We start from the raw sequence: 16,382 nt of genomic DNA, 5'->3' as shown, positions 1-16,382 counted from the left end.
AAGTCCATGCCTCCCACTCAGCACAAATCTCTTTGCCATACATGCACATTCTCAAGACGACAGTGTACACAACTGGACAGTGCCTCTTTGCTTTCTGTTATAGAACCAGTCACAGGTCACTCATGAGATAAAATCTGAAGACAGAGCATTTAGGACCCATGTCCTCTGTACAAAGGGAACTCAGAAAGTTCTGGGGGAAATTTCATGATTTTCCAACTCTGTATTTCTATGAACTTGTTGAGATCTCTGTGTATAGTTCCCATCCCTGGAAGCATAGTGGGTGCTGTGTAACAAAAGGGGGCAGTACTACCCTGTCTTAGAGGTCACTCTGGTAGTTACATAATCTGGTGTCAGTTTGGAGCTTAGGGGTGGAGTCGAGTCTGTCAATCACGTCAAGGCAATAAGGCCCCTGGGTGGGCATGGCCTTCTCCTGAGAATTCTGAGAAATCCTGTATTTTCTCCTTGGTGGGAGACATCTCTCTCTCTCTCTCTCTCTCGGCTCACTTCTTGGGAGACATTGTAGCTGACAAGACACATAGAACTATGCTGATTCCCAAGCCACATGGCCCTACCCTGATGCAACCAGAACTCTAAATCCAGAGAAGCCACACAGAGACCCCTGCCAGCGCTGAGATGCTTACAACGCCACTGGATCCAAAGACTTTCTACCCACTGGCCGGTGATCGTCCTGCATTTGGCTTCATTGCATGTGTTTCGTGAGTCTGAAGAGGACTTTATAGATTGGTATTGGACATATGAGCTTGGACTGGACTGGGTTAGGATGCCTTCTTAATGTATAATTACCCTTTACGTAAAACTCTCTCTTCTATGTGTATGAGTTTCTATGGATAAGTGGCTCGAGTCTAGCCGGACTAACAGCTACCGTGGGTCAGAACTGACCCAACGACAGTGTATTTAGCTTTGGTTTCATCGCCTGAGGTAGGGCCTATATTCAAGGTGCTAGCAACTAGAGTGGGGCGGGGGGAGAGAAGTGTCAGGATGAGGGTGGAGGGCAAGGGAAAGGAAGGGGTGGAGGCAAAAGGTATCTGGGCTGAGCGGACAGAATCAATCAAGCTGCGCTTACTTCGCACTTACCAGGACAGAGGTATGTCCCTACAAGCAGTGGTCTTAGTCATTCACAACTTGGAGAGGACCCTAATTCTTTCCTTCACAAATACATTACGATTCACACATTAAATGGGAGGATTTTACTTCCAGCTTTTAAATACCATATATACTCGAGCACCAGACAACCCAAATATCAGCTGGAGCACCTAATTTTACCACAAAACTGCATAAAAATGTGCTGAAAAACTTAGCTCATACACGAGTATATACAGTAATCTGTCAAGTCCGTGGCAATGGGTTTGTTTTTAACTCTTTTTTTTTTTTTTTGTTTAGGTGAAGAGCTTTATTGGGGGAGTGGTTTGTTTTTTTTTAACAATTTATTGGGGCTGATACAATTCTTTTCACAGTTCATACATATACATACATCAATTGTATAAAGCACATCTGTACAGTCTTTGCCCTAATCATTTTTTTTCTCTTTTCTTCTTTTACATTTTATTAGGGACTCAAACAACTCTTACCACAATCCACACATATACATACATCAATTGTATAAAGCACATCCATACATTCCCTGCCCCAATCATTCTCAAGGCATTTGCTCTCCACTTAAGCCCCTTGCATCAGGTCCTCTTTTTTTGTTTTTAACTCTTAATGAAGGAGGCTGCTGATGCAGCAAAGCTGTGAGCTGGCTAGTCAGCGCTCCAAGCCCATTGGCCGCCCTGGAGAAGCTCAAGGGGTTCTGCTTCTGTAAGTTCAGCGTCGAGGAAGTCCTTCTATTTTAGTGATCACTATATGGTGACTCTTGAGTTAGAACTGCGTCAGTGGTTACACACACACACACCTACCCATATTACTTGTATATCTGTACATATACGTGCACCCTTATATATGTTGCATGTGTATATGTTCCATTTTTAATGAATCAGAAGATTCTTCTCAAATAAATATACTGATTCCCCTAAATATTTTCTTTCTGCTCTACATACTTTATTAACTTCTTTTTATTAATGGTATTATCAGATCAGTATGTAACAATCAAAATCAAATACCAATGTTCTGAAAGGAAAAGTGTGGTGTATATATATAGGTGATGGTAGATTAACTGAGCAATTTCCCTCCTTTGTACTATTTTCAGTGTTCCAAGTTTTTTTATACTAGATTCTCCCCACATTGAGACAACTTCTATAACCATGGTTTGCTTTTTAGTTTTCTAAATTTAAGATGTTTTCTCAGGTTGTTTCTATGCTATAAAGACTTTGCTTAATTTATGAAATTCACTGAACAGGAATTTTAAAATTGAAACCCTAAGGAAAACAGATTCTAGGAATATGTAACTTTATTATACTGCTTCATGACATTTAATGACAATTTATAATGGTGACAGAACCCTCATGTAAAATTTAAAATCCTCACCGAATTTTTAACCAAGTGCTGTTTACTCTCAGGCCCTTAACATATGCTCATTCCTACTGTGACCCCGTAGTACCTGCCTCATACTGCTCCCACTTGCTTCTGGCTGCCCACCTAAATATATTTCCAAACCCACAGTTCTGGACGCTTACTTCTCAGTTTCCTCTTCCTCTTTGGAAATCAAGTGAGCAACCTCGTCTTTCTCTGAAATTGTAGGCCACTTATTATTCTCACCCTTCTATGGCATAGTCCTCCACATCTAAAGTTTTGTCACCCAGACTAAAAATCTTAGCTGTCTAGGGCTTTCTTCCCAGTTCCCCATGCCCACCCGCGGTGAACAGCACAGCAGTGCACACAGACCCAAGTTCACAAACATCTGCTGAGTGAGTAAAGCCTTTATCCAACTTACCACTTGATCCACCTGCTGATTGTCAGCTGGTGAGAGCAGCCACTCGATGTCCAGTGGCCCCTGGTCTCCAGGACCCAGGGAAAATTTGCATGGCAAATAGGCAGTTTCCCCTTTGGCTTTTTCAATCATCTGTTCGGAAGGAGAATCTATACTTAAGCTTCTGATGAAATCTGGAGGAAAAAACATGTACACAGACTATTAACGCTGGCAGAGTTAACACCCAGATGGTGAAAATGGCTAAGCACTCTACCACTAGGCTCGAAGTTCAAACCCACCAAAAGGCACCGCAGAAGATAGGCCTGACAATCTGCTTGCTAAAGGCCACAGCTCTGGATGCTCTCTGGAGCAACAATGCCCCAAAACCATGTGTGTGTTTATGTCGGTCGGTCTGTGTGTAAGAAGGCATGCTAGTACATGAGTACACAAGTACAGCTAGTAAACAGGCATAACACAGTTCATAGTGTTCTTCTGCATCTTAGTTTGGTGACTAGCACCTGGGGTCTTCAAAGCTTGCAGGTAGACACTTAAGAAAATGATGGAAATCAAAGGCTTAAAGAAGAAACCAGTCCTCTGGACAAATCACTCAGACAAACAATGTGGTCTTCTAATCTGAGATCAAAAGAAGCAGACAGTATGAAGTCACCACTACACCCACTGTGACCAGGGACACACAAGAGTGGGAGAAAAATGCCTTACTACATTCAAATCCCCCCAAAAAAGGCCTTTTATCCTAGTCTACCTGAGTCTGGATGCCTAAATAAAGTTCTCCCTGCCTCATGTTGTTATTAGGTAGCATCAAATTGGCTCTGACTCGCTGCAACTCTGCACAGTCCTGCGCCATCTTTCTAATTGTTCCCATGCCTGAGTCCCTGATGCAGACACTGTGTCAATTCATCTCCTTCCTCTTTTTCATGGCCACTCCACTTTACCAACATGAAATGATGTCCTTTTCCAGGGACTGGTCTCTCCTGACAATATGCCAAAGAATGTACGATGAAGTCTTGCCATCCTTGTCTCTAAGGAGCACTTTGGCCTTACTTCTTCCAAGACAGATCGATTTGCACTTTTGAGCAGCCTCTTAACATGCACAACCCCACTGACAGGCAGCTGGTGGCTGTGAGGGAAGTGCAATGCCTGGGCTAGAACCTGGGACTCAGGGACTGCAGGTGAGAGTTCTACCACCAACACCACTGCCCTCATTTTCCCCTAAAAATCCATGCTATTCCTGTCCCCGTTCTGGTCCAGAGCTCAGTTTAAAAGGAGCCTTTTGTGGTACTGTTAGGTAAGCACTGGACTGCTAACCATAATTCAGCAGAACAAACCCAGCAACCATTCAGAGGGAGATGAGACATCCACTCTCATGAAGTACAGCCTCATACACCCAAGTACCATATATACTCGAGTATAAGCCGACCCGAATATCAGCCGAGGCACCTAATTTTACCATAAAAACTGCATTAAAAATGTCCTGGAAAAACTCGGCTTATACTCGAGTATTTACGGTAAGTCCCCGTGAGTCAACTTGATGGCAGTGGGTTTGGTTTTCACTCTACTGAAAGGGATCCCTGGTGACACAAGTTATGCACTTGACTGCTACCTTGGCATATCAGTCCCACCCAGTGGCACCATGGAGACAAAGACTTGGTGATCTGCTTTTGTAGAGATGACAGCCTAAAGATCCCCACGGAGCAGCTAGAAAACCCTATGTACTGTATTACAGAGTATCACTGTGAGAGTCAAAATCAAGTTGATTGCACCGGACACCACCACTCTATTTAACATTATATGGTCTGATACATATGTGTAAAACCTGAAGTGCTTCTCTAGAATTAAATTTAATTCCCTGAATAACACTGCCATACCTACCTCATTCACAAAGGCATTCTTTGACTTCCCCAACTTACAATGCTTTTCATTTTCCATCTTTCCAGGAGCTCACAGTACTTTAAACTCTTTGTATCACCCATTCAAAATTTCATCACACACACACACACACACACACACACACACACACACACACACACTAACCTGCCCCACCCTTTATTGTTAAGCTGACTTAGGTGGGCCCCAGAGCTTTATTAGATCCCCTAGGTGTTGAAGAGTTATTTTTTGAGTACACCTTACATTTTAAAGTTACCTTTTAAATGCATATCCACTTATGTCATTGGCTCCATTTAGAGTAAGTAGAAATTGTGGGCACCTCTTTCTCTTGTCGTAATCTCTAATAAAGTAATCAGTAACTACAAAATTGGTGAAAATAAAAAGGTAGCTGGATTAAAATTTTAATCAAGTTTGAAAAACTAAAAATACTAATCTGCAGAAGTAAGGAGTTTTTCCTTCTACTTCAAGAGCTCTTTATTTTATGGTTTTTTTAAAAAAACACATTGTTGGGAGCTCTTACAGATATTTTAACAATGTATAATTCAATTAGATCAAGCATGATTGTACAATTGTTGCCACCATCAGTTTCAAAATATTTTCTTTCTTGAACTCTTTGATATTGGCTCCCCTTTATCCCCTCCTTAGCTCATCCTACCCCCCAGGAATCCTTATTATTACATATTTTTATTTTATTGCCATATTCAATGTATCAGTTCACCTGCAATTCTGTTGTTCATTCCCTTCTTGTGGAGTTATACTGTTATCAGCTACCCCTCCCCTCTCCCTCTTGCCATACCCTCAGGACTCATTACTCCTGTTACTGTTTCCTAAGGGTTATCTATGTTGCCTTTCATGCCGCCAATGCTCTATTATACAAATGAACATACACAGGCCTAACAGGATTAATAAGGTAAAACAAAGGCCATAATAGTATGGGGAATAAACACTAAAGAAGTAGAGGAGAGTTATGTGTCTTGTCAGTGCTGTACAACCCCCTAGATTTATCATCCTTTCCGAGTGGCCCTTCTGTGACACTGTCCAATTATCTTATAGGTTGGTATGGGGTCTCCACTTTGTCCATGAGAAGAGCTCTTTCTCATAGCTACTTATCAGTATTTGTTGACTAAATTTAACTGGATTGGGCATTAATACTTTATGGACCATGTAAGGTAAATCCAATATAAGTATTAGATTTCAGGATGAACATTCCATTTCAAAAATTAATTAAGACATAATCTTATATTCTGAAAGTTGAAAACATACAATCAAGGAGAGAAAAATGCTTTAAGTAAAAATGAAAAATCCCTGATCAGAGTTTTCCGAGTGTTTTTATTCAGCACAGGTCAAATAAAAAGTTAAATGCCCTCAATTTGACCTCTAAATGCAGAAAAGTTCTATTTCTTTAATTCATGCTTTCAGTATTTACGCTTGTAACTAGGCTTACATTCTTTTTTTTTGAGGAATAAAACATTTTTATTATTTTCTAAATTGTTTCATAGGCTTAAATTCTTAAATCCCTGTTGCAGAAGCTATAGATGACAGTGAAAGCCCAAAATATGCTTGCAGAGTCCCTACATGGATTAAGACTCCACTGAATTCCTTCTAACCATTCACCAAGCTGTGAAATGTCCCCAGTGCAAAGGCAGAAAGCCGTTTAAAGTGGACTGATGACCTCCACCCTTCTCCGGCCCGGGTGAGGCAGTCTCCCTTAGGCTGGCCTGGGTGTGTTCTTGATAGACAACACTGTGCTGCAGGTCACACAGACGTGAGTCATGCCTTCTTGGCTACGCTCTGATTACCTTGGACCAATCTTGTAAGCTTTTCAGTTTAACATAATGTATGCGTCCCAATCATGGTCCTGTTCCTGTGTCTGTAGTTCCACCTGTAACTGTGCTTTTGAGACAGTCTCTTTTGCCTTCCCATGTCCTTTCTAAAGCTCTGCTCCTCAGCAAAACCTTGAACACCAGTAATGATGTCATGACAGAGGCCTCTCTTCTTCATCTGGATGGTATTTGTCTTTATCCCATTTAAGACTTAATCAATGTTCTTAAATTGCATTTGAGATTGCGGCCCTGACACAAAACTATATAAAAGCAAAATAATATGCAACTTTGTTTTGAAATTCTCCTTTCTTCCATTCTGCTAGCACTGAGGACTAGGTATGGGGCTGCTAACTCCAAGGTCAGCAGTTAAAAGCTACACAATTAGATTGTTGTTCGGGAGGAAAGATCTCATAATTAACTAGACGTGGAAACCGTCCACAGAGTCACTATGTATAGGAACTGATTCCGTGGCAATGGCCTTGATTTTTGGTGTTTTCATTGTTGGATATACAAACATAACTTTCACTTTAAAACACGGACTTAAAGATAAATATGTGTGTTTACAAATGATTGGGCACAACGCTATATACCAAATTAACAGCAGTTATTTTGGGGAACTAACATTTGAATGGAGGCATTTGCCCATTTGTTTTACACTGGGATTTTCTTAATACATGTATACTACTTAAGAAACTTTAAACAAAAACTTTTCAATGGCTTTCAGCATTCCTTTTTCAAGGATGTTTAAAACATTCAAGCACTCTTCCATGTGTTGCACTACGAAACTACACTTAATAGCTTTTAAGATGGGGCAAAACAATTACTGGGTTTCCTAGCAACTTTTAACGGTCCCTTTTCAAAAAGGCAGAGTTTTTAAAATGGTCACAAATGCAAGTCAGCAGACAACTGGTTTTTATTCAGTTTCTAGGGATTTTTTTCCTATTACTAATTATTTTATATATTTGGCAAATAAGTGATACTTGTAAATTTAAACATGGCCTGAAAACTAAATCAAGTAACTTATCTGCTTATAATTTTATTCACTTACAGCCAGAGTATGATGAAACGTTATCTAGCCACAAGTGTTTGCGTGGTCCATTTAGTAAGTGCTTGACATTGGAAAATATAAACAAACTGCATCACACACCATTTCAGAATGACTGAAATAACAATTCCCAGTGTGGGGCTTGATTTCTTCCCCAAAAGCAAATTCCAAATACTTTGGATTATCAGAGCTTCTCTTCACTCAAAGACTTCTTTGGACCACCGACATGATCAAAAAGCCACTCACTGCCACCGAGTCAGTTCCAACTGGTGGCAACACAACAGGGCAGGCGGGGTGGACCTGCCCCTGTAGTTTGTGAGATTGACACTCTTTACAGGGGCAGAAAGTCTCGTCTTTTTCCAGAGGAGCAGCTGGTGGGTTTCAAACTGCTGACCTTGCAGCCCAACACAAAACCACCACACCACCTGAGCTCCAGCAATGTGCCAGACGCTCATACAAGAGCCGTTTATCCCTAAATGGGTGCTACTCCCCAAAGTGCTTTTATATCTGAATTAGGTTACAGTAGCCTTTTTAAATATTTAGTTTTATTACTGACACCACATACAGCAAAACAAACACCAAGTCAAAAGTTTCTAAGTGTCCGGTTTGGTGACATTAATTCTTCAAGTTGTACGACTGTGATCACCCTCTATTAACATACGCTCGATGCTCTCTATTCTCCGGTTTAATCTTTGGAGTTGCTGGTGCCAATCTGATGCTATAAGATGGTTTGAAAGAACACAGTGGTCAAGGCAGCCATTTCTTTACAACTAGTCAAGCTAACTATTATTTGGTTTCAGGATTTCAAGGATACTTTCGATTTAGGGTTTTATGAGTATCTCAAACGCTAGTTTCAGGGGTTCAGCTAGGCTCCAACACCCCAGAAAGGCTAGCATCCAAGAGATCTTGAAACCCTTCTGCACTTCCCCGCTTTTGATCAGGATTTTTGTATATAGTGCTTGATCAAAACGCTCAGTAATGGCAGCCAGGCACCATCTGGATTCTTTTGGTCTCATGACAAAACAGGCAGCTGTTTCATATCCTCTTGCTACTACTTCTTGCTTAAATCATTTTATTGGGGCTCATACAGTGCTTATAACATTCCATACATCTATTGTGTTATTCATATTTGTACCTATGTTGGCATCATCATTTCCAACCATTTTCTTTCTACTTGAGCCGTTGGTATCAGCTTCCTCTTTTTTTCCCTCCTCTTGCTACTTCTGACTCTCCTCCTGTTGCTCCAGGCTGTGCCAAGGAGAGCTGTTTGCAAGCTTTTAAGATCTCAAACACTACTCAAGAAACTAGAAGATAAAATCGAAGCACTAAAGCACTGTGTTAGACCAAAAACATTGATGTTACATAAAACTATGGCCCTGAACCTCCTAAAACCCCGACTCCATGAAGTGTCTGAACACAAGAAGGAACCCTTGTGGTGGTGTGGGCTATGCACCGAGTTGCTAACTGCAAGGTCAGTGGTTTGAACACGTCATTCCACAGGAGAAAGACGAGGTGGTCTGTTTCTCCAGAAAGATGTGAAGCTTCTGAAACCCAAAAGGGTAGATCTACTCTCTCTTCTACAGGGTCTCCAAGAGACGGTAGTGATTCAATGGCATGAAGTTTGAGGTACCCTCCACAACTACTTCTCTCTTTTACTTGCTACTGTAAATATATCTATTAAACTTTTGTCAATACACAGCTCCTTTCAGATATCCAACTTTTTAACAACACTTGTAAGAATCAGTCGTGTGTGAAACATCAGGGAAGAAAGAATGCTGATGAACAGGCAGTAAGATAGACCCATTAGGAATCGTTTGCAGAGCCGGGGTTTGCCGTCTGTAAGCATTTTCTATCTGGTAGCAGCTGTCCTGAAAGAACCTGGGAGGTATACACAGTCACACACTCAATTGCTAACATAAAGGTCCAAATTCTGAAGACACCCAGGGGTACGTTGGAAGAGAGGCCTGGTGATGTCATTCTGAAAAGTCAGCCGTTGAAAATCCTCTAGCGTTTTCTAGTCAAACACATGGGGTCCCCCATGGGTAGGAGTCAACGTCACATCATTTTTTAAAAAGATCACTCCCTTCTCTAAGGATGGAGCATTCAGGACTGAAGAGCCATTGCCCCAGAAGGGAAGTAGGGTTTGAAACTGATGCTCCGCTTCCATTTCCTTCATTTTCAAGTTCACACTATAGATGAACCAGGGTGGTCTACAGTGGTCTTTTTCCTTTGCTAATCATAAAATTAGGAACTCTTCGTTCATACTAGCTGCAAGGTGGGTGTTTAAAATCCACAGAAAAGCCTCATGAAAACAGGCTGAGCAATCTGCTTGTGAAATATAACACAGCCTTGAAACCCCGTGGAGCATTCTGCCCCGCACGTATAGGAATCCCAGAAGTCAGACACCTGGCGGAGTCTCATTCTGTCGTACTCAACACACAGGCAAAAGTATGATGAGAAAAAGGATATTTCCACAAGCTCAAAGTGTTTCCCACAAAGCAGGGTAATTATTAGAAAAGTGGTAACTGGACAATAGAGAAATCTGGAAGACATTGCGCCTCAACCAAATGATGCAAGTTAGCTCCCCCAACAAATGGACAATCATGTTTTTTAATATGACGGAGAAAAGATATTCTTATTAAAAATGAACAACCTGATTTTAGACTTCAAACAAACCCAAAGTGAGGGATACTCTGTAAAATAAATTGGCTGGCATGCTTCAATAATATCAAGGTCATAAAAGACTAGAAAATTCAGATTAAAAGAGACAAAATATAGAAGAGCTAAATGCAAGATGTGATGATCCTGGACCGGATCCTAATCAGGTAGAAGACATATGTCAGTTGGCTACATCTGAATCAGATCTATGCATCAGATACACATTATCTGATGCATCAGCCAATGGAAAATTCTTCATTTTGATCACTGCACTGAGGTGAAATAAAACTAACATCTGGGGAAATATTTGTACTATATTTGGCACTTTCTCATTAAGACTGAATGTATTCTAAGATGAGAATTAAAAAAATTAATTTGGTGTATCGCAAGTAACATACACAAAGACAAACCGCTGCACAAATCAAGAGGGGAAGCACAAACAACATTTTCCAATATACAAGTTTTATAAATAATGGGGGAAATTATCTGAGAGAAAAATGAAGCATATAAAACAGTAAAATAAAAGTACATGGGCAAAAACTACTATGACACTCAACTTTATACTCAACCAAACTTGTAATTAAAGAAATATAAATTAAACCATGTCATAACAATAATGCTCACCAATGAGAATGGCAAAGTTCAAAAGATGAATAAAAGCCAAGCATGGCAAAAAGTGTAGAAACTGGTACATACATACACAGAGAGTAAAACAACACATTCTGAACACCTAAGAAGATGTGTAAAATATATACGTGCAAACCCACTTTCTAGGAGTTGGGACCTACGGGGGAAGCTAATTATTCATTGTGGCTCATCTAGCAAAAACCTCTTAACTCCCACTGAACAACCTTTTCCTGTATGGGTCAGGTAAGAAGGTAAGGGGAGTTACTGAGAGGATTCACTCGTCAGTAACTGTGAACATGAGTCCCTGAGTACCATCCTGCTGGGTATAAAAAGAGCCATCTGAGAAACAGCAGGAGGAGAAAAGCCAGAAGTGGAGCGTGTCCTCTGGCCCTGAGATCCCCGTGCAGTAAAACTCCTGGGTCCAGAAGACAGCTGTACCATCAGAGGAGCAGCAGAACAAGGAGCCAGAGCATAGAACAGTGGGCTTTCCAACCCACTGAGCAAGTCAAGCTGAGGGCTTCTGTGCAGGAAGCTGGTTTGCGGAGGGAGGTACCCTGGCCACTTAATTGGGGGCGTTAAAATTAAGTTTGCTGAACCACAGATGTGGACTTGAGTGTCTTTGGGTTGAGGTTTACAAGGGAGTGGTATGCCCTTTCGGTCATTGATTAGCAGACCTGAAAGAACTTTGTAACATATCCTGACAAACAACCCTACCCTGAGTATTTCTTACTGGCATTACAACTCGTTAACTTCCTTAATAAACCCTTTAATCATGAATTTTGTGGGCTCTGTGGTGCCACTGCAATGGATACTAGAACCTGGAGAGGTAAATTAGGGAACGTTAATTAAGACAACACAGGGGATGAACTCTCACAAGAGCTAGGCTATTAGTCACTATAGAATATGCAATAGGAAAATCTGAAAACAGTCTAAACTGTACAACAAGTCAGAAACTCAATGGAAACCTAAGCTGTGTACCTGAAGCTAAAAGCAAATATACAAGAAGTCAGAACTAGTCTCCTCAGCAAACAGACTAAAACTTGCCCCGCGGGTACTACAATCAGCTTCTGCACACAGTAATAAAAATCTAACTATATATTATCCCTCCGGATTTTATGCCATTCATTAGGCAGAAAGAATAATCATCTAACCAAATTAGAATTTTCAAAAAAACATGACCTTAAAACTATTTATTTATTTATGATGGCCTGCTTACAGTTTCATGGAGCACTGCAGCTTTGCATCATGAACAAGGAATGCGGTTTGAACTGGACACGAGGTTAACGCACGCAGAAAATTCTAAGGGGGCTAAAAGAAGCAGACAATACCAGATTGTGCATGATTTCAGTTCTGAGGTCTGTCCTTAAATCAAATACATATGTAAATCAGAACAGTGTGATATGATTCACATCAAACATCAGTTAATCAAATGTTTGTCTTAGTATATAATATATAGTGTACCTTTCTATGCATAAAGAACAGGTAAAGAAATACTTTGTGATACACTAAAATAAGCTTTAATATGTAATGTAAGAGGGCTTTAAAAAGTTCATGGGGTGACCTGAATTCTACCTTGCAGGACTGGATAGGGCAGAGGTTGTGCACTGGTGCATATGGGAGCTGGAGGCACAGGGAATCCAGGGTGGATGATACCTTCAGGACCAGGGGTGTGAGGGGCGATGCTGGGAGAGTGGAGGGTGGGTGGGTTGGAAAGGAGGAACTGATTACAAGGATCCACATGTGACCTCCTCCCTGGGAGACGGACGGCAGAGGGGGGTGGGGGTGGGGAGACTCCGGATAGGGCAAGATGTGACAGAGTAGCGATCTATAGATTATCAGGGGCTCGTGAGGGAGGGGGGAGCAGGGAGGGAGGGGAAGAAAAAAAAAACACCTAATGCGGGGGGCTTGAGTGGAGAGCGAATGCTTTGAGAATTATTAGGGTGAAGAATGTGCGGATGTGCTTTATACTTTTGATGTATGTATTTGTATTGACTGTGATAAGGGTTGTTTGAGCCCCTAATAAAATGTAGGAAAAAAAGAACAAATTCAAGCCTCAAGTTGCAATATTGAAAGACTCTTGAATATAACCAAGATCCTAAGTGATGCAGGTAGCATCAAAAGAAGAAGGAAGGAATACAGAGTAATTGTTCCAAAAAAGAACTAGTCAAAGGTGGACCCTTTCGGGAGGTAGCATTTGAGCAAGAATCAATAACACCGAAGGAAGAAGTTCAAGCTACACAGACAGCATTAAGAGAAAAAAAGGCTTAAGAATTGGTTGAGTATCAATTGAAATACTTCAACAACCCGAGGAAGCATTGGAAGTAGTTACTTAGCAATGCCAGGAAATTTGGAAGACCGCTACTATTTGGCCAACTGACTGGAATTGATCCATATTTGTGTCCATTCCAAAGAAAGGTGAAACAACAGAATGCTCAAACTATAGAACAATATCACTGGTATCACATGGAAGTAAATTTTTACTGAAGATCATCCAACAACGACTGCAGTACTACATTGACAGGGAGCTGCCTGAGGCTCAGGCTAGATTCAGAGAGGACGTGGAACAAGGGTTATCATTGCTGACGTCGGATGGATCTTGGATGAAAGCAGAGGATATCAGAAAGTTGTTCACTTGTGTTTTACTGACGATGCCAAGGCATTCGACTATGCGAACCATAACAGACTATGGATGGCCTTGAGGAGAATGGGAACTCCGGAACACTTCACTGTGCTCCTGCAGAACTTGTACACGGATCAAGAGGCGATTCTGCAAACAGAACAAAGGAGTGCTGCCTGGTTTAAAAGCAGGGAAGATGTGGGACAAGGCTGTACCCTCTCACCATACTCATTTAATCTGTTTGCTGCGAATATCATCAGAGAAGCTGGATTCTATGAAGAAGAAGGTGGCATCAGGACTGGAGGAAGGCTTATTAACAACCTGCCTGCAATATGCAGATACACACCCTTGCTTGTTGAGAGTGAGGAGGACGTGAAGCACTTGCTGATGAAGATCAAGGATGGCAGCCTTAAAAAAAAAAAAAGAAAGAAAAAGAAAGTTCCTGGGGAAGGAGATTCCATTACCCTTCGTTCCATTTTCCATTACTTTTTGAAGTGCCAGCATACAGGACTAACTGTTCGGATGCTCCTTGCAAAAGTAGTGCCTACTTGTTAGTACAAACCACTGCCTGTACCTCAACATTTTAAGGTGGTGGGTTTAATGGGGATTGTTAAACTAGGGGCTGCCTATACTGGGAATTCACACAACAGAGGGAAGATCATTCTGTAGCCAAAAGGACAAACTACCTGGGAATTTCTGAGGAAGACAAACAATTTGCCCATTAAGATAATGAGGTACACAAGAATTTAACACTTACTGCCTATGAGCAAGTTCGGCCTTGTGCCAGGGGCTTTACATTTTTATTTCATTTAATCCTCATAAAACCTGTGAAACAGGCATTACAGATAAGGAAGCCAAGGAACTGTTTCTCATGTGAAATCCAGGTAAATTCTGACTAACAGCAGCTCTTTGATCCAGACTAATGTGGAAAGAGGTGGTGAGGAAACAACAAAGCCACTCATAAGAAAAATGAGGAAATGAGCTAAGAGAATTCTAGAAACTGAAGGAGGTGGGGGCCCTGTTTAGGTGGTAAGCCTACAGGGACAACTGGAAGAACAGTTCCAAAGGGGCCAGGGAAGGGAGGCCGAAGTGGAAAAAAGCTGTAACAACACAAGGAAGCGATGTCCTGGAATTGATAGTGGTGATGGTTACACAACTCTTTATGTGACTAAACTGCTGCAAGGTATGATATGTGAACTGCCTGTCGGTGAAACTGTTAAAAATAATAAATGTGTTTTTTAAAAGAAACTGTTTAAGTAATGTCCACAGTGGCCCGTGAGTTAGTGCCATCTCACGGTGACCCTGTGCACAACAGAAGCAGCACTGCCAGATCCGGTGCCAGTCTCACAGCTGGTGGTCTCTTCAAATCCACTGTTACAGCCAATGTTTTCCAAGCCGTGGTGATCAAAGATGGAAGACCAGAATACCAGGCAACAGTCTGCCGTGAGCCATGCATTTTCAGGGTCCAGTTTTCTGAATTAAAGGGTCACTATGAGTCAGCATCGACATGGTAACAGTGAGTTTGGGTTTTTTGAGTGTTGTTTTGTTTTGGGCGGGGGTGGATTTCTGAGAGAACCAGGACTTTCTTTCAAGTCCGTCTCAATCTGGCAGTTCTGTTGGAACATGTCCACCATGAGTAACCTTGCTGATATTTGAATGACTTCCAGCGTCACAGTCATATACAAACCAGCACAGTCCAAGAGAATGGCCAACAACTGGTGGGGCTAAGGCAACTGTTATCTTCACAGGTCCCTCAACGACCCGAAGTAAAGAAAACACATCTGGCCTAGAAGAACGTGCCTAACACAGGAGAACCCTTAAAGCACGAGAAAATAGAATGGCAATTTTAAAATTACACTCCCATACTTGATTTGGAGGCAGGGAGAACCGTGATATCACACTGTAATGAATGTGTTCATAGCCCAACCCAAAACGTATCTTCTGGATTTCCTATCTCAATGGCCAACCTCTATCACCTTCAACCGACCCCTAGGACTAGGCATGGGCGGGACTTCCAGTGGCACAGTGGTTAAGCGTTGGGTGCTGACAGCAGGGTCGGCAATTAGAAATCACCATCCACTTTGCAGGAGAAAGACAAGGCTTTCTACTCACATAAGGAGTTAGTCTCAGAACCCCACAGGGCCAGTTCTATCCGGATCACGAAGAATCTGAATGAACCTGATGGTGGTGAATGTTACAAACAGCAGTATCACCAACCCAGCTGTACAAACGTGAAGCTCACATTAAACAGAGGGGAGCCCTCTATGGTATTCCTTTCTTAAAAAATAAAAAACCATCTTTTATGTCCTGTTAATTGTGCCTCTTTAATCATCCCCAATCCAGTCATTCTAGTTTAAGTCCAGGCCACTATTATCTCTTATTAGCCTACTTACATCCCTGCACCCACTCTTCTTCATTCCAATACTTTACAGTGTTCTATATACCAAAAAAAGAAAAACTGATGGCATTGCCATTCTTGCAAATCCCTAATGATTTCCGACACTTTAATTCTCCTTCAAAGCTCTTTATGGGCGGGAGTGTCCCAAATTCCAATGTCTTACTACAATCTGCTTATTTCAGGCTTATCATTAGAAAATACCATTCACTAGGCAAGGACATCAGAGCTGGTAAAGTGCAGGGTCAGTTAAAATGAGGGAACCCTCAAGGAAAGAAAGTGTCGAACAATAGTCTCAAACACACCGACAGTGCAGATGGCGCCAGACAAAATGTTCTGGCCTATTATCCATGAAGTCATTATGAGTCAGTGCTCTTTCCACTGGTCACTACCCACCGCCTTTCACCACTCTCTGCCTTTCAGGTGTCTGGTCTTTATGCCCTTTG

At 41.6% G+C, this 16,382-nt stretch overlaps 1 protein-coding gene across 2 annotated transcripts in view; it reads right to left on the bottom strand.

The window, feature by feature from the left end:
• Positions 1–16,382, bottom strand: part of CXADR (CXADR cell adhesion molecule) — a 76,349-nt gene that overhangs the window by 34,237 nt on the left and 25,730 nt on the right. For both annotated transcript variants that reach the window (XM_075542466.1, XM_075542465.1), the window contains exon 2: positions 2,891–3,060. In XM_075542466.1, the coding sequence (XP_075398581.1) occupies positions 2,891–3,060 (170 nt within the window). The remainder of the gene's footprint in view (positions 1–2,890; positions 3,061–16,382) is intronic.

Source organism: Tenrec ecaudatus, chromosome 2 (assembly GCF_050624435.1).
Source record: "Tenrec ecaudatus isolate mTenEca1 chromosome 2, mTenEca1.hap1, whole genome shotgun sequence".
In the NCBI taxonomy this organism is placed as follows: domain Eukaryota; kingdom Metazoa; phylum Chordata; class Mammalia; order Afrosoricida; family Tenrecidae; genus Tenrec; species Tenrec ecaudatus.
The sequence above is the reverse complement of the archived record's forward strand: the minus strand, read 5'-3'. Positions and strand labels throughout refer to the sequence as shown.